Source organism: Oncorhynchus clarkii, chromosome 13 (genome assembly GCF_045791955.1).
Source record: "Oncorhynchus clarkii lewisi isolate Uvic-CL-2024 chromosome 13, UVic_Ocla_1.0, whole genome shotgun sequence".
Classification (NCBI taxonomy): Eukaryota; Metazoa; Chordata; class Actinopteri; order Salmoniformes; family Salmonidae; genus Oncorhynchus; species Oncorhynchus clarkii.
The window spans coordinates 26,059,495-26,079,318 of NC_092159.1; the positions used below are offsets into that span (position 1 = coordinate 26,059,495).

General features: G+C 42.9%; 1 protein-coding gene across 1 annotated transcript in view; it reads left to right on the plus strand.

Moving 5' to 3' along the window:
• Positions 1–5,648: 5,648 nt before the first annotated feature.
• LOC139424722 (nidogen-1-like) overlaps positions 5,649–19,824 on the plus strand; it is a 71,960-nt gene continuing 57,784 nt past the window's right edge. Inside the window, exon 1 of the mRNA XM_071176821.1 lies at positions 5,649–5,939. Within this exon, the coding sequence (XP_071032922.1) occupies positions 5,736–5,939 (204 nt within the window). The 5' untranslated portion in view covers positions 5,649–5,735. The remainder of the gene's footprint in view (positions 5,940–19,824) is intronic.

Below are 19,824 nucleotides of genomic sequence, written 5' to 3' on the forward strand. Positions count from 1 at the left end.
TGGCCAGATCAATGAATACGGCTGCACAGTAATGTTTCTTATCGATGGCAGTTAAGATATCGTTTAGGACCTTGAGCGTGGCTGAGGTGCACCCATGACCAGCTCTGAAACCAGATTGCATAGCAGAGAAGGTATGGTGAGATTCAAAATGGTCGGTAATCTGTTTGTTGACTTGGCTTTCAAAGACCTTAGAAAGGCAGGGTAGGATAGATATAGGTCTGTAGCAGTTTGGGTCAAGAGTGTCCCCCCCTTTGAAGATAGGGATGACCGCAGCTGCTTTCCAATCTTTGGGAATCTCAGACGACACGAAAGAGAGGTTGAACAGGCTAGTAATAGGGGTGGCAACAATTTCGGCAGATCATTTTAGAAAGAAAGGGTCCAGATTGTCTAGCCCGGCTGATTTGTAGGGGTCCAGATTTTGCAGCTCTTTCAGAACATCAGCTGACTGGATTTGGGAGAAGGAGAAATGGGGGAGGCTTGGGCGAGTTGCTGTGGGGGGTGCAGTGCTGTTGACCGGGGTGGGAGTAGCCAGGTGGAAAGCATGGCCAGCCGTAGAAAAATGCTTATTGAAATTCTCAATTATGGTGGATTTATCAGTGGTGACAGTGTTTCCTATCTTCAGTGCAGTGGGCAGCTGGGAGGAGGTGTTCTTATTCTCCATGGACTTTACATTGTCCCAGAACTTTTTTGAGTTAGTGTTGCAGGAAGCAAATTTCTGCTTGAAAAAGCTAGCCTTGGCTTTTCTAAATGCCTGTGTATAATGGTTTCTAGCTTCCCTGAAGAGCTGCATATCACGGGGGCTGTTCGATGCTAATGCAGAACGCCATAGGATGTTTTTGTGTTGGTTAAGGGCAGTCAGGTCTGGGGAGAACCAAGGGCTATATCTGTTCCTGGTTCTAAATTTCTTGAATGGGGCATGCTTATTTAAGATGGTTAGGAAGGCATTTAAAAAAAATACCCAGGCATCCTCTACTGACGGGATGAGATCAATATCCTTCCAGGATACCCCGGCCAGGTCGATTAGAAAGGCCTGCTCGCTGAAGTGTTTCAGGGAGCGTTTGACAGTGATGAGTGGAGGTCGTTTGACCGCTGACCCATTACGGATGCAGGCAATGAGGCAGTGATCGCTGAGATCTTGGTTGAAGACAGCAGAGGTGTATTTAGAGGGCAAGTTGGTCAGGATGATATCTATGAGGGTGCCCATGTTTAAGGCTTTGGGGAGGTACCTGGTAGGTTCATTGATAATTTGTGTGAGATTGAGGGCATCAAGCTTAGATTGTAGGATGGCTGGGGTGTTAAGCATGTTCCAGTTTAGGTCGCCTAGCAGCACGAGCTCTGAAGATAGATGGGGGGCAATCAGTTCACATATGGTGTCCAGAGCACAGCTGGGAGCAGAGGGTGGTCTATAGCAGGCGGCAACGGTGAGAGACCTGTTTTTAGAGAGGTGGATTTTTAAAAGTAGAAGTTCAAATTGTTTGGGTACAGACCTGGATAGTAGGACAGAACTCTGCAGGCTATCTTTGCAGTAGATTGCAACACCGCCCCCTTTGGCAGTTCTATCTTGTCTGAAAATGTTGTAGTTTGGGATGAAAATGTCATAGTTTTTGGTGGTCTTCCTAAGCCTGGATTCAGACACAGCTAGAACATCCGAGTTGGCAGAGTATGCTAAAGCAGTGAATAGAACAAACTTAGGGAGGAGGCTTCTAATGTTAACATGCATGAAACCAAGGCTATTACGGTTACAGAAGTCGTCAAAAGAGAGCGCCTGGGGAATAGGAGTGGAGCTAGGCACTGCAGGGCCTGGATTCACCTCTACATCGCCAGAGGAACAGAGGAGGAGTAGGATAAGGGTACGGCTAAAAGCAAAAAGAATTGGTCGTCTAGAACGTCTGGAACAGAGAGTAAAAGGAGGTTTCTGGGGGCGATAAAATAGCTTCAAGGTATAATATACAGACAAAGGTATGGTGGGATGTGAATACAGTGGAGGTAAACCTAGGTATTGAGTGATGAAGAGAGAGATATTGTCTCTAGAAACATCATTGAAACCAGGAGATGTCATCGCATGTGTGGGTGTTGGAACTAATAGGTTGGATAAGGTATAGTGAGCAGGACTAGAGGCTCTACAGTGAAATAAGCCAATAAACACTAACCAGAACAGCAATGGACAAGGCATATTGACATTAAGGAGAGGCATGCTTAGTCGAGTGATCAAAAGGGTCCAGTGAGTAGAGAGGTTGGTTGGGGTCACAGAGATTTAGACAGCTAGCCGGGCCATCGGTAGCAAGCTAGCATAGGATGGAGGTCTGTTATTAGCCACCTCGTGCGTTTCCGTCGGTAGGATTAGTGGAGTTCCGTGTGGTAGAGGGGATGAATCCAAATCACACACAAAAAAAACAATAGATATAGTTATAGAGGCCCAAGAAAAAAAAGAAAAAAAAAGAAAACAAATTGTTCGATAGGTCTATTCAGATAGCAGCCGATAAGACAGCTGACGGTTAGCGGACCGCAGATGGGCGTTCAGGTAACGTCGCGACGGAGGAGCCAGACGGATAACTCCTTCGGGTAGATAATGTCGGTAGTCCAGTTGTGAAGGCCCGGTGGGGCTCCGTGTTGGCAGTAAAACGGGTCCGGATAGGTGATTGTAGCCCAGGAGTGATTGATGGAACTCTTCAGCTGGCTAGCTCCGGAATAATTGATGTTTGCTCCGGAATCGACGAAAGCCGATAGTCACACACGGATAGCAGCTAGCTAGCTGCGAGATCCAGGTATGAATCCAGGTATGAATGTCCAGAGTTAGTTGACATCCAGGGATATGGAGAGAAAAATAGGTCCGGTGTGTTCCGGTCCGAGCCGCGCCGTACAAAACTGGCGATAGATTTTCGGTGTGTCTGTCAGTGCTGTGTGTAAGTTGACTATGCAAACAATTTTGAATTTCCAACACATACATGTTTCTTATAAAAACAAGTGATGCAGTCAGTCCTTCCTTAACTCTCAGCCAAGAGTGACTGGCATGCATAGTATTAATATTAGCCCTTTGATCACAACGAAGAGCAAGATGTGCCACTTTTCTTTTTTTTGCAACAGTTGGCCATATAACTGGATAATAAAGATAAGCTAAAATTAGTGCCTGCAGGACCTGCTTTGTGTGGTGTCAAAAAAGCAGAGTATCTCTTTGTGACAGACCTCTCCCCATTTTTTTCAACCATTGACTATATGTTTTGACCATGACAGTTAAGGTAACACCAATAAATTGAGTCCCAACTTGTTCAACAGCCACACCATTCATTACCAGATTCAGCTGATGTCTAGAACTTGATTTGTACCAAATACAATGCTCTTAGTTTTAGAGATGTTCAGGATCAGTTTACTACTGGCCACCCATTCCAAAACAGACTGCAACTCTTAAGGTTTTTGGCGACTTCATTAGCTATGGTATCTGATGCGTATATGGTTGAATCATCAGAATACAAGGGCACATGCTTTGTTTAATGCCAGTGGCAAGTCATTGGTACAAATAGAAAAGAGTAGAGGGCCTAGAGAACTGCACTGCAGTACATAGGATTCAACTCTGAGGAGAACCCCAGTTTTCATAGTGACAGTGGCCTACGGGTCAAGTTTTTGGTCTCCAACAGCCTGACCACAGACCCAATCTCTTGGCTCCAAAGTCAGAGCCGCTGACTGGTGCAAGGCCAAAGTCCTCTGGGAGTGCATCCTGTGTGCCGACCCCAGAAACGCCTCTGCAATCAGGATGATCCTGAAGAAGGTTGGTTGTCAAGGCTCATCTCAGAAGGCTGTCAGTCCCCAAGTTGACCAAGCAGGCCTTGCAGTGTCCAGACCTGTCCCAGAGTGCTGTGGAGACCAGTGCCAATGCCAGTCAGGTTTCTGGGTACCTTTGCTGCCCCCTGACATGGGAGCGGATAGTCATTCCGTCAATCAGGAAGTGAGCCAGCTCAAGAGACATCAACTGTCATCCCCCGAGCTAAATATATGCAGCATGTGGAGGCCGGTGTCTGCGTACCTTTCCTGGAAGCGGCTGAGGGATATTCTCAATCAGGAACTGAGAAAGTCCAAGAGGCCTAAACTGAAGCAGCAGCTAGAGGTCCGCTGATATGTCAGAAGGGGTTTGGCAGCAGGGGCTGCAAAGAGCATATAGCCAGAGTGAAGGAGGAGACCCCAGATTGCAAGAAAAAGGAGGGAGCATAGTCACTGATATTCACTCATTCATATGCCCACATCAGGGTTGGGGTCAATTCCATTTCAATTCAGTCAAATCAGAAAGTAAGCTGAAATCCCAGTTTCCATTAAAACAAATGATTTAAAACGAGGCATGGAGGAATATTTACTTCCTAAATTGAGAGAATTGAAAAGGAATTGACTTCAACCCTGGCACACTTATACAAAGACACACACACAAGAATGCCTCTTGATGATTGCTGCATCATAGATATTTTCTTAAATATTTTAAGAAGTAAACATCTGCCAGTAAAGCCTGCACTGTACATCAAACTGACCAGGCCCTGATAGGAATAGAGAGGGTGGTACAATACTACCTCTGAATGTAGTAACTACATGTGTAAAACAGGTACATGTAGTTTCATTTCAATCAAAAAGCAAATACATCACACACAAAAAGAGATGATGAAATGCTCCTCATCCATTCAAATGGATTGTTAAAGACTCTTTGACATCACATTTCAGACAAGTCAGCAGGTGGCAGTGTCTTCGAATGAAAAAGAAAGTAACAAAAAATAAGGCAATTACAAGCAATGTTTCTAGTACCTTTATATTTTCTCTCCTTTGTTATTAATTTGCTTAACTAGTTCATCTGGTTTGGAAAAAGAAAATGGCGACCTGCCATTGCAACACTACAATATGTTGCCCACATATTATATAGTTATTTTGCAACCGTTTGCAATTGTTCACAATCTGTTACTTAACTTGGAACAAAATGTGGGTTGAAGGGGAACATAGGCAACACTTTTCAGCTGTTCAATATATTGGCATGACGCTCTACTCAACAGTGTTGTTGTTTACATTTCAATATTCAGCGGACTCTCTTATCCAGAGCGATTCACATGAGTAATTAGGGTGAAGTGTCTTGCTCAAGCGCTCATCGACAGATATTTCACCCAGACGGCTCGGGGATTCGAAGCAGCAATCTTTAGGTTACCGGCCCAACGCGCTTAACATCTAGGCTACCTGCCGCTGTAGTTGCTGTAGCTTGGTAAATTACAAATTTAAAACTGTTTAACCACCAGTATGTTGTTGGACAAACATTACATAATGATTTGTTATATATAATGATCTGTAATATTGCACCCAAAATCATCACTCATAAATTGCTTAAATACGTGGTTATCAATTCATGAAAAAAACAAGGTTCAGTTTGTTTGGTGAAAGACTGCGAGTAAAGGCAAAGGGACTTAAATCTACTTTTTCATGGTTATGTTATTTAGTATATCTAGAAGAGAGAAGGTTAAACCGTCCGGACAGATGCATGATTGTGAAGACTGGAAAGCGGTATGTGAGGCAGGCAATCTCGCGCAAGTGTCCCATGCATATTTCTCCGCCTTCTCCAACTCCACCCTCCCTTTATATGGGCTTTTACTACCGCGGATTCATTCCGTTATTGTGCGCCCTGAGGTGTACGCCGCATCGGAACCGCTTTGACAAACTGTGTAGGCAAGCCTATTGGTTAAAACTAATACAAGTTCTGGGCATAGACGTATTTAAATATGGATCTTCATCAACGAGGTTGGTTAGGATGGGCAACTATTTTTGCCATTGCGTTATCAGTGAACGGTTTGAGCAAACGCGACATGTTTGATTATGGAGAGCAAGCTGGAGACCAACTGTTGGAGCAAGGGACCGACCAAACTCAAAAACTTCTTTTGAATCAGTCAATGTTCTTCTTCGATGGCACATATGACACTGTTTATGTGAGTAGAATGATGTTTTATGCACATGCGCAAATAGTAGCTTAGTTATGCACGAGAATAGCTGCAAAATATATCAATGGAAAAAATGCACAGCCCATCAATTATGATATTCACATGCACGTTGAATGTTCCCCTTCCTATGGATTCATTGTGATAGGCGATTTTATCCATGAAAGATAGAATGTAATAGATAGTTTTGTCAGCTGTGTTCTCAATTAGTTAACCACCTCATGCATATGGCACACATCACATAATTGAAAATCTGTTCACAAAGTAAAGTACTCTTTGATGAAAAACAATTAGCATAAATTGCTCAAATGCCATGAATTGGGGGTGATGAAAGGCCATGTGGAATGTTGCTGGGAGGGTTTGGAATGTCAGTCAATTCGTTGTGACTGATAAGGCTATCAACACCCACCTTCATAAACTTGGCTCTGTGCCTCCTTATACTGTAGAATATCACATACCAACAAATCATGTGATGATGATTGGTAGAGAATGATACATTCATTGATCCACATATGTATTTAGTTTAGAATGTTTTAGATCATCCCAAGCACCTGAAAGTTGCCCAAAGTTACCCCGGTTATCTCTCTCTCTCTCTCTCTCTCTCTCTCTCTCTCTCTCTCTCTCTCTCTCTCTCTCTCTCTCTCTCTCTCTCTCTCTCTCTCTCTCTCTCTCTCTCTCTCTGATCTATCTACTACTAGTCTGTTTGTTAAAAAGCGCTGAGCCCCATTGTTGTGAATTGACAAAACAAAACATTAACCCCAGAAGGCCCAGGTAAGCTCATCCCTGTGCCCCATAAGAAAGCTTTGTCTGTGACGTGAACAGACGGCACAGAGAATTGATGAGTTCCTCACACAGCAGGCCTATTGTGTGATTTATCTCCAAAGAGGCAGTCAATCTCTTTTGTTCACACAGCAAAGACCTTGGAAGGTGTCAGCGACTCATCTTTGCTAAAATACTCCAAACCAGAAGGTGGCAGTAGTGTTGTTTGGCAATGCATATCCGTGTGTATTGCTTATGGCCTAGATTCGAAGCTACTGTATCTGCGCTAATGTTGGTATTTTGTAGAAAGTCCTTGTTGATACTATGTTGTTATTGTCTAATACTGTTCTGTACATTGTCATGTATTTGTAGATTTTATGTGGCCCCAGGAAGAGTAGCTGATGCATTTGCAGTAGCTAATGGGGATCCTAATGAACTAAACTAAATACTAGTCAGATGGGACAGCTAGATAACTACAGTACCTTGCAAGGTGATGAAGAAACTATTAAATTCACTCTCCATAATTCTATACTGCCAGTGCCAGTCCATAGCAAAATGTTTAGGTGGCTAGCTAATGTTAGCATATACGCTAGCTAGTACAACATAGCTAGCTAGCTAAGGACACTGCACTAACTTGGCAGCTAACACAGACAGCTGTTTCATGAAAACTAGCTAATCCATTGTGATTTAATTATAAGGTCAATACTAGATACAGTGGTTAGCAAGCTTGGAGGAAGTATTTAGTGTTGTATGCATTGCGTCTAGGCGCTTAGCATTAAACTGCTCAGGTTGTTCTTCTATGCAAATATCCTCTTTTCTAAACCAAGAGATTCCAACACGCTTGTGGTTGTTCTCACTTCTCACCACATCTCTTTTGTTTTTGTTGACTTAAACTCCCCTAAAACGATATATTCCATTCAAACTACAAGTTTCCTGAAAAAAGGCTGCATTTATCTGTCCAGAACAGCTTCCTCCCTTCCCAATGAGTGACATCCTGGAATTTAGTAATATTCCCAGTGCTACTTGAACCCCTTCCAACCAGATTAGCCAGATAATATACCACCCACTAATTGCAGAACGACACAAAGGGCTGGATGCAATCAGAGCAACATTGTACTTAAATGGAATTGCGGAAGGGAAAAATCACATTGATCACATTTTTCATTAAGTCTTACTGTTCATTTTACATTTACATTTTAGTCTTAAAAAAATGTATTTATAGATTTTCAAATATGAGAACAAGAAGAGTACAACCCCTCCCTCCCTCCCTCCCTCCCTCCCTCCCTCCCTCCCTCCCTCCCTCCCTCCCTCCCTCCCTCCCTCCCTCCCTCCCTCCCTCCCTCCCTCCCTCCCTCCCTCCCTCCAAGGCATCACACAAGGATATACTATTCAAGTAAATTAAATAGGCCAGAAAAAAACAGAAAAACCGTAATAGAAATAAAAACGATGGAAAAAGTTCAATAAAAATTCGTATCAGTACAAATGGCCACTAGAACAGACATGACTGCTTACCAAAATATGCAAGTTACACTAAAAAACAAGCTCTCCACGTATTGTATTAATGGGGACCAGGTTAAGTCAAACTTTTGTCGTGACCCAAGCACAGTGTACCTAACCTTCTCCAGAGGCAGAGATGACATCAACTCCTTAACCCACTGCATAAAGGAGGGCGCCTTTGCAGACTTCCAGTGAAAGACGACAAGGCGGCGAGCTAGCAGCGAGGCAAATGCTATTGCATTCGCCTAATGCGTGGTAGCATTCTGGTCTAGGGGAAGTACCCCAAAAATGGCAGTGAACTGGTTGGGACTAACAGTTGTATTACACATATGTGAGAATGCCTCAAAAATGGGGTCCCAGAAGCCACTCAAAGATTGGGGAGTTCTTGACAATGGGTTTCAAAACATGGGCAGTGGGAAACACAGAAGTGAGACTGGAGAAGTTGGAAGGATTGACTGTAGCTCTGGGGCTTAGGTCTCTCTAGAAATACCTTTCTCATTCGTGGATTTGACTTATTCCAAATGAAGGTGGAGTTGTAGCTGTCCAGTTGTTTGAACATCGACTTCTGCAGACAAATGGGAATCATTTGGAAGAAGTACAAAAACCTAGGTAATACAGTCATCTTAACAGAATTAGTACGACCTGGTAATGAAATGGGAAGAGACGACCACCTTATGAAATCCTGCTTAGTGCGCTCCAGGAGTGTTTTGAAGTTAGGTTTAGACTGAGCCTTAAATGAGCAAGTGACCTTTATTTATTTATGTACTCTTGTTTATTCCATGTGTAACTCTGTGTTGTTGTCTGTGTCGCACTGCTTTGCTTTATCTTGGCCAGGTCGCAGAGAAAAAATGAGACCCGGAAAGATTTAGATTGGTTCCCCCACACCAAAATGGCATGAAAAGGGGTGTGAGTAATATGAGAGGAAAATATCTCCGTATGGCCCACCAGAGTACTCGCTCCTACCGGTGAGCCTGGTCTTTTAGTGGACAGGTGGAGACGAAATGACCAGTAGTCCCGCAATACAGGCAACTCTTAGAGTGAAGCCTGTATAGCTGTTCGGCTGGAGACAGCCTAGCTCTGCCTAGTTGCATTGGCTTGGGAAGAGGTGAATCGGCTGACTTCGGAGACTCTCGGGGGAACTCGGGTAGCCTCACGTTCTCTCGGCAAAGGAGCCATCGGGGACTTTCGGGATGCCTCGGAGGCGAGGTGGAATCCTTGGGCAGCGAGTGAAATCGATTCTACTCTCCTTCCTTCGTTCCTGTAGTTGCCCATCAATCTGTATGGTCAAGGCGATGAGCGAGTCGAGATATGTCGGTAGTTCCCGGGCTGCAAGCTCATCCTTTACTTCCTCCGAAACTCCGTACAGGAACATGTCGAACAGCTCTTCCGGGATCCAGGCACTCTCAGCTGCCAACATGCGGAAATCCACCACATTGTCTGCCACACTGCGGGAGTCTTGCCGAAACTGGAGTAACTTCCGAGCAGCCTCTCTCATTGAAAACTTTCTTTACCTCCGACACAAACTCCTCCAGACTGACTGCTGTTCCCATACTGCTGTAGCCCAGGCGAGAGCCCTCCCGGACATTAGTGTGATGAGGTACGCTATCTTCGAGCGGTCCGAGGGGAAGGAGGAGGGCTGCAGCTCGATGATGAGGGAACACTGAGCGAGAAATGACCGACAGGTGCCCGACTCTCCATCGAAGTGTTCGGGGGGAGGTAAGCGGAGTTCCCAAATTACTGACAGCCTGGAAGGTTACCGTCTGCCTAACAGATAACCCGCAGACATGCTCCAGCAATGTGTTCAATGCTCGGTCATGGCATTTGGCCAAGGTCTGGAACCCTTCCATCAGACCATGAAGCAACTCATTGTGCCTTCCAATGGTGGCTCCTTGGGAGGAGATGGTGTTGCGGAGCTGGTCCGAGTCTGCTGGGTCAGTCATGGTCAGTTCGTACTATCACGTTTTAAGGAAGACCCAGATGCCGATAGTGTCGCAGTAACAAAAGCTTATTACTAGAACGGGGGCAGGCAAAACAACAGGTCAAGGGCAGGCAGAGGTCGGTAATCCAGATCAGAGTCTAAAAGGTACAGAAAGGCAGGCAGGGTCGGGGGAGGCAGAATGATCAAAACTGGGAAAACTTGAAAACAGGAACTAGAAACAGACAGGAGCAAGGGGAAAACGCGGGTAGGCTTGACGAACAAAATTAACTGGCAACAAACAAACAGACAAGGAATGGTTGGTATACAGAAGATAGCCCTATTTGGTAAAAGACCAAGTCCATATTATGGTAAGAACAGCTCAGATAAGAATAGAGAAACGACAGTCCATCATTACTTTAAGACATGAAGGTCAGTCAATCCGGAACATTTCAAGAACTGAAAGTTTCTTCAAGTGCAGTCGCAAAAACCATCAAGCGCTATGTTGAAACTGGCTCTCATGAGGACCGCGACAGGAATGGAAGATCCAGAGTTACCTCTGCTGCAGAGGATAAGTTCATTAGAGTTACCAGCCCCAGAAATTGCAGGCCAAATAAATGCTTCACGGAGTTCAAGTAATAGACACATCTCAACATCAACTGTTCAGAGGAGACTGTGTGACTCAGGCCTTCATGGTCGATTCGCTGCAAATTATCCACTACTAAAGGACACCAATAATAAGAAGAGACTTGCTTGGGCCAAGGAACACTTGCAATGGACATTAGATCGGTGGAAATCTATCCTTTGGTCTGCTGAGTCCAAATTGGAGATTTTTGGTTCTAACCTGTGTTGGTGAACGGATGATCTCTGCATGTGTATTTTCCACTGTAAAACATGGAGGAGGAGGTGTTATGGTGTGGGGGTGCTTTGCTGGTGACACTGTCTGTGATGTATTTAAAATTCAAGGCACTCTTAAACAGTATGGCTACCATAGCATTCTGCAGCGATACGCCATCCCATCTGGTTTGGACTTAGTGGGACTATCATTTGTTTTTCAACAGGACAATGACCCAATACACCTCCAGGCTGTGTAAGGGCTATTTTACCAAGAAGGAGAGTGATGGAGTGCTGCATCAGATGACCTGGCCTCCACAATCCCCCGACCTCAACAAAATTGAGATGGTTTGGGATGAGTCGGACCGCAGAGTGAAGGAAAAGCAGCCAACAAGACTGTTGGAAAAGCATTCCAGGTGAAGCTGGTTGAGAGAATGCCAAGAGTGTGCAAAGCTGTCATCAAGGCAAAGGGTGGCTCTTTGAAGAATATCAAATATAAAACATATTTTGATTAGTTTAACACTTTTTTTGGTTACTACATGATTCCATGTGTTATTTCATAGTTTTGACATCTTCACTATTATTCTACAATGTAGAAAATAGTAAAACAAATAAAGAAAAACCCTTTGAAAAAATAGGTGTTCTAAAACTTTTGACCGGTTGTGTGTGTATATATATATTGCATGTTTTTTTCTGTTCAGTTTTGATGTAATTTCTTACTAAACCACCCACAAAAATTCCAAAATGTTTCAATGCGCGACAGCAAATGGAAGAAGAAAAACTTTTGCAAATGTTGTATGGTCATTGGTGTGAGTTTGTTTAAGATATATCAGAGTGTCGTTTTCCTGCTGCCCTTCATTGTCGCGTTGTGTTGCGTGTCATCTATAAGCTTAAGCAACGAGTTCTAAAGTCTGCTTTCCTCCCACCAAACTCTGCTCCCACACCCCGTGTGCATGTGGGATTTCCCCTTCACTCTCAATCACGGTCTGTAGAGCTTCAGCAGATGCCGAGAGCCACCCCTACCTCCATCCTTCGCTCCCTCTTTCCCTCTCCCCCTCCTCTGGTGTGCAGGTCGAGGCTGTGTTGCTCTAGTCAGTGCCTTTCCAGCAGTCCCAGCAGCTGTCTTTGAAATTGCCCCCGACACACTCACATAAACACACACTTCCGGGAGGGAATGTTTAGAGGTTGGCAGAGGGGTAGAGGGTGGATGTGTGTGTGTGAGTTGGGGGTCAGGGAGTTGAATTCTTTCAGTGCTCTGTAAGAGTGGGAGAAGAGTGGGTTTGTCCATTAGTGTGTTTGTTCAGGAAGAAGAACAAAATATTTTGGTATTTTGCGACTTGTTATATTCTGGATGTTAAAGTGCATTGAGATGGTCAATGTTGATTCTCTAACTCAGTGAACTTCTGACGAACTACATAATGTTATCTTTAGAAATAAATTACAGTTCTGTAACATACAGATCATACTGAACACTGAGTGTACAAAACATTAAGAACACCTTCCTAATATTGAGTTGCACCCCCCTCTTTTGCCCTCAGATCAGCCTCAATTCATCAGGGCATGGATTCTATAGGGTGTCAAAAGCGTTCCACAGGGATGCTGGCCCAAGTTGACTCCAATGATTCCCACAGTTGTTGATACACACGGGAAACTGTTGAGCATGAAAAATCTAGCAGAGTTGCAGTTCTTCACACAAACTGGTGCGCCTGGCACCTACTACCATACCCAGTTCAAAGGCATTTACATGTTTTGTGTTGCCGATTCACCCTCTGAATGGCACACATACAGTCGTGGCCAAAAGTTTTGAGAATGACACAAATATTAATTTTCACAAAGTCTGCTGCCTCAGTTTGTATGATGGCAATTTGCACATACTCCAGAATGTTATGAAGAGTGATCAAATGAATTGCAATTCATGAACTGAATCCCCAAAAAACATTTCCACTGAATTGCAGCCCTGCCACAAAAGGACCAGCTGACATCCTGTCAGTGATTCTCTCGTTAACACAGGTGTGAGTGTTGACGAGGACAAGGCTGGAGATCACTCTGTCATGATGATTGAGTTTGAATAACAGACTGGAAGCTTCAAAAGGAGAGTGGTGCTTGGAATCATTGTTCTTCCTCTGTCATCCATGGTTACCTGCAAGGAAACGCAAGGATATTGCTACCAGTAAGATTGCACCTAAATCAACCATTTATCGGATCATCAAGAACATCAAGGAGAGCGGTTCAATTGTTGTGAAGAAGGCTCCAGGGCACCCAGGAAAGTCCAGCAAGTGCCAGAACCGTCTCCTAAAGTTGATTCAGCTGCGCGATCGGGGCACCACCAGTACAGAGCTTGCTCAGGAATGGCAGCAGGCAGGTGTGAGTGCATCTGCACGCACAGTGAGGCGAAGACTTTTGGATAATGGCCTGGTGTCAAGAAGGGCAGCAAAGAAGCCACTTCTCCAGGAAACACACCAGGGACAGACTGATATTCTTCAAAAGATACAGGGATTGGACTGCTGAGGACTGGGGTAAAGTAATTTTCTCTGATGAAACCCCTTTCCTATTGTTTGGGGCATCCGGAAAAGAGCTTTTCCGGAGAACACATGATGAGCGCTACCATCAGTCCTGTGTCATGCCAACAGTAAAGTATCCTGAGACCATTCATGTGTGGGGTTGCTTCTCAGCCAAGGGAGTGGGATCACTCACAATTTTGCCTAAGAACACAGCCATGGTATGAATGGTACCAACACATCCTCCGAGAGCAACTTCTCCCAACCATCCAGGAACAGTTTGGTGACAAACAATGCCTTTTCCAGCATGGTGGAGCACCTTGCCATAAGGCAAAAGTGATAACTAGGTGGCTCGGGGAACAAAACATTGATATTTTGGGTCCATGGCCAGGAAACTCCCCAGACCTTAATCCCATTGAGAACTTGTGGTCAATCCAAAGAGGCGGGTGGACAAACAAAAACCCACAAATTCTGACAAACTCCAAGCATTGATTATGCAAGACTGGGCTGCCATCAGTCAGGAAGTGGCCCAGAAGTGAATTGACAGCATGCCAGGGCGGATTGCAGAGGTCTTGAAAAAGAAGGGTCAACACTGTAAATATTGACTCTTTGCATCAACTACATGTAATTGTCAATAAAAGCCTTTGACACTTATGAAATGCTAGTAATTATACTTCAGTATTCCATAGTAACATCTGACAAAACTATCTAAAGACACCGAGGCAGCAGACTGTGAACATTTATATTTGTGTCATTCTCAAAACCTTTGGCCACAACTGTACACAATCAATGTCTCGATTGTCTCAAGGTTGAACCTGTCTCCTCCCCTTCATCTACACTGATTTAAGTGGATTTACAGTTGTAGTCGAAAGTTTACATACACTTAGGTTGGAGACATTAAAACTCGTTTATCAACCACTCCACTAATTACTTGTTAACAAACTATAGTTTTGGCAAGTCGGTGCATGCAAGTCGGTGCAGTTTGTGCATGACACAAGTAATTTTTCCAACAATTGTTTACAGACAGATTATTTCACTTATAATTCACTGTATCACTATTCTAGTTGTTCAGAAGATTGCATACACTAAGCTGACTGTGCATTTAAACAGCTTGGAAAATTCCAGAAAATTATGTCATGGCTTTAGAAGTTTCTGATAGGCTAATTGACATCATTTGAGTCAATTGGAGGTATACCTGTGGATGTATTTCAAGGCCTACCTTCAAACTCAGTGCCTCTTTGCTTGGCATCATGGGAAAATCAAAAGAAATCAGCCACGACCTCAGAAAAGACCTCCACAAGTCTGGTTCATACTTTGGAGCAATTTCCAAACAACTGAAGGCACCACGTTCATCTGTACAAACAATAGTACGCAAGTATAAACACAATGGGACCACGCAGCCATCATACTGGGCGGCAGGGTATCATACGGGGTGGCAGGGTAGCCTAGTGGTTAGAGCGTTGGACTAGTAACCGGAAGGTTGCAAGTTCAAACCCCCGAGCTGACAAGGTACAAATCTGTCGTTCTGCCCCTGAACAGGCAGTTAACCCACTGTTCCTAGGCCGTCATTGAAAATACGAATTTGTTCTTAACTGACTTGCCTAGTTAAATAAAGGTAAAATACTGCTCAGGAAGGAGACATGTTCTGTCTCGTACTTTAGTGCAAATCAATCCCAGAACAACAGCAAAGGATGCTGGAGGAAACAGGTACAAAAGTATCTATATCCACAGTAAAACAAGTTCAATGTCGACATAATCTGAAAGGCCGCTCAGCAAGGAAGAAGCCACCGCTCCAAAACCGCCATTTCATAGCCAGACTACTGTTAGCAACTGCACTGTCCTCTGGTCTGATGAAACAAAAATAGAACTGTTTGGCCATAATCATTATGATTGAAGGAAAAAGGCTTGCACGCCGAAGAACACCATCCCAACCATCCCAACCGTGAAGCACGGGGGTGGCAGCATCATGTCTTTGCTGCAGGAGGGACTGGTGCATTTCACAAAATAGATGGCATCATGTGGAATAAAAATGGTGGATATATTGAAGCAACATCTCAAGACATCAGTCAGGAAGTTAAAGCTTGGTCGCAAATGGGTCTTCCAAATGGACAATGACCCCAGGCATGCTTCCCAAGTTGGACAACAAAGTCAAGGTATTGGAGTGGCCATCACAAAGCCCAGACGTCAATCCTATAGAACATTTGTGGGCAGAACTGAAAAAGCATGTGCGAGGAAGGAGGCCTACAAACCTGACTCAGTTACACCAGCTCTGTCAGGAGGAATGGGCCAAAATTCACCCAATTTATTGTGGGAAGCTTGTGGAAGGCTACCAAAAATGTTTGACCCACATTAAACAATTTCAGGGCAATGCTACCAAATACTAATTGAGTGTATGTAAACTTCTGACCCACTGGGAATGTGATGAAAGAAATTAAAGCTGAAATAAATCATTCTCTCTACTATTATTCTGACATTTCACATTCTTAAAATAAAGTGGTGATCCTAACTGACCTAAGACAGGGAATTTCTACTAGTATTAAATGTTAGGAATTGTATTTTTTTTTTGTTTAAATCTATTTTGCTCAGGTGTAGGTAAACTTCCGACTTCAACTTTAACAAGTGACATCAATAAGGGATCATAGCTTTCACCTGGATTCACCTGCAAATGTCTATGTCATGGAAAGAGGTGTTCTTAATGTTTTGTACACTCAGTGTATGTTAAAACTTCTTTGGGATAGGGGGCAGCATTTTCACTTTTGGATGAATAGAGTTCCCAGAGTGAACTGCCTCCTACTCAGTCCCAGATGCTAATATATTCTTATTATTATTCGTTTTGGATAGAAAACACTCTGAAGTTTCTAAAACTGTTTGAATGATGTCTGTGAGTATAACAGAACTCATATCGCAGGCAAAAACCTGAGAAAAATTCCAAACAGGAAGTGGGAAATCTGAGGTTTGTAGTTTTTGAACTCACCCCTATCGAATATACAGTGGGATATGTGTTATTTTGCACTTCCCATGGCTTCCACTAGATGTCAACCGTCTTTAGAACATTGTTTCAGGCTGCTCCTGTGAAGGGGGGCCGGATGAGAGCTGTTTGACTAAGGGGTCTGCCAGCAGCCTCTTTCTCAGTCATGCGCATTTGTCATGAGAGGTACCTCTCGTTCGATTGCTTTTCTACAGAACATTATTGAACATTTATGATAAAAACATCCTAAAGATTGATTCTATACTTAGTTTGACAAGTTTATTCGACCTGTAATATAACCTTTTGAACTTTTCGTCCGACTGGACCAGAACGCGCTTTTGGATTTGTTTACTAAAGAAGCTATTTGGACATAAATGGACATAAATGATGGACATTATCAAACAAAACAAGCATTTTTTGTGGAACTGTGATTCCTGGGAGTGCATTCTGATGAAGATCATCAAAGGTAAGTGAATATTTATAATGCTATTTATGAATAATGTTGACTACCCAACATGGTGGATATTTATCTGGCTGGTTTGGGCTCTGAGCGCCGTTCTCAGAGTATGCTTTTTCCGTAAAGGTTTTTTGAAATCTGACACAGCGGTTACATTAAGGAGAAGTGTATCTAAAGTTCCATGCATAACACTTGAATTTTCATCAACATTTATATAGAGTATTTCTGTGAATTCATGTGGCTCTCTGCACAATCACCGCATGTTTTAGAACTACTGAACGTAACGTGCAAATGTAAAATTATTTTAAAAATATAAATATGAACTTTATCAAACAAAACATACATGTATTGTGTATCAAAGTCCTATGAGTGTCATCTGATGAAGATCATCAAAGGTTAGTGATTCATTTTATCTCTATTTGTGCTTTTTGTGACTCCTCTCTTTGGCTGGAAAAATGGCTGGGTTTTTCTGTGAGTTGGTGTAACCTAACATAATCGTTTGTGGAGCTTTCGCTGTAAAGCGTTTTTGAAATCAGACACTGTGGCTGGATTAACGAGAATGTTATCTTTAAAACAGTGCCTAATAATACTTGTATGTTTGAGAAATTTGATTTATGAGATTTATGTTGATTTGTATTTGGCACCCTGCAATTTCATTGACTGTTGGCGGAACCCAATCCTAAACAGGTTAAAGTGCGCCTTATTTAATATAACAGGCTTTTAAAATGCAATGTTGGTGCACAATGTCTATTTAAAATATCAAAGGCACTCTTTTTGTGGAATGACCCAGGTAAAGCATTTTTCAGTTGGAATCTTAAGGATGTATCCATGAACAATGCCATTATTAGACTAACACGTCTGGAAAGTTGGACAGGAGGCAAGACTGCTTGGTTCGTCTTCTCACTTTCTCTCTCTATCTAAAAAGCAAGTGCTTGGTTCTTCTTCTCTTCCCCCCTCTCTCTCTCTCTCTCTCTCTCTGTCTGCTTTTCTTTCCCCTCAACTGATAATTATGATGTAACCAATATGCTGTTCCTACCTCTCAGGAAAGCGTTCTCAAAGATAACTTTACAGCATTTGTAGCATAACTTTACAGCCTTGAACTTCACAGGACTCTCTTGGGTCCGCTTTTCCAGACCCAGAGTAAACCTATATTCCTGGACTAAAAAGCATTTTTTTAAAGCCCACCTATCCAGATTAAGACTGTCAGATTCTCCATTGAGCAGGCATTCACAATCCAGGAGTGGCTTAATTTTGGTTTGTGGAAAGGGTCTCCTGAAATGATATTGGTAATGCCTACGTGCTGCTTTGGCTTTAGAAAGGCTTCCTCTCTTATCAACCCCTGGAGGACTTTAGGACAAATTCTGATAGCCCCTGACTTGTCACAATGCAGCCAAGTGACTCCTGCACTACAAGTTTTTTCTTCAAGTCAAATACCTGCTGTGAGGGCGGCTATTCACCCAGATGCTTTTGTCATTCATGCGTTCCTTTGGATGAGTTGTCGTTTAGAGACAAGCGCCAAGGGCTGAGTGTGAGAGCCTGAACCAGATGTAGTACTGTAGTCTAGATTCTCCTTTGGTCCAAACCAAAGTCTATTGCCAGCTAATAATAATAATATATGGCATTTAGCAGACACTTTTATTCAACAGTAGTTGTTATCCGCCCGTTTTCTCCAGATAAAAACAAAAACGAATTCACAAGTAATTCCAGCTAGAACTGCGATCAAGTATTCAAAATCTGTCAAGAACTATGTGTGGTTGCTTGCACCTGCCATGTGCACTTTTGAGACATCAATTGGTTCCATTGTGTCAGTCGAGCACAGATAAAGGATTTGGAAGATTTTTAAAGGACAGCTAAACTATTTGAAAGATTTCAAATTCTATTTGAACTATTTGCCTTTAGGCTAAACACAGTGGATGTAAATACACGAGACTTGTCAGATGTGAATTGAGACGTCTTGCTTTGTTGGCTGGTATAAAGTATAGACCATATATTGTGTTCCCTACAGGTTATGGGAATTGTGCTGATGTTTTATTATCTTTGACATAGAAGTGGAGGCTTTCTCCTTCAGGAAACCTTCTGGAGAAATACTAAATGAGCACAATTCCCATAACCTGTAGGTAAGACTGGATTCTGAACGGATAGTTCGGAGCTTCTGCTCTTTCCAATAACCTGTAGGGAACACAATATATGGTCTATACTTTGTAATTTTGTTGTGTTACAAGGTGGAATTAATACAATCTGCACAAAATAGTCTGTAATGTCAAAGTAGAAGAAAAATTCAAACTTTTGTAAAAAAAAATAATGGAAAAATATATTTCTGGGTAATTCTCTAAGAGCATTGCACACCTGGATTGTACAATATTTTCTGCACATTCTTTTTTTTAAATTCTTCAAGCTCTGTCAAGTTGGTTGTTGATCATTGCTAGATAGACATTTTCAAGTCTTGCCATAGATTTTCAAACTGATTTAAGTCAAAACGGTAACTAGGCCTCTCAGGAAAATTCAATGTTGTCTTTTTTAAGCAACTCCAGTGTAGATTCGGCCTTGTGTTTTAGGTTATTGTCCTGCTGAAAGGAGAATTTGTCTCGTGAAGTCTGTTGGAAAGCAGACTGAACCAGGTTTTCCTCTAGGATTTTGCCTTTGCTTAGCTCTATTCTGTTTATTTTTTTTATCCCAAAACAAATCCCTTGTCCTTGCAGATGACTAACACCTGCCTCTGATTGAGAACCATATCAGGCCAAACATAGAAATGGAAAAACTAGACACACAACATAGAATGCCCACTCAGCTCACGTCCTACCAACACTAAAACAAAGAAAACACAAACGAACTATGGTCAGAACGTGACAATTATGTGACTTGTTAAACACATTTTTACTCCTCAACTTATTTAGGTTTGCTATAACAAAGGGGTTGAATACTTATTGACTCAAGATATTTCAGGTATA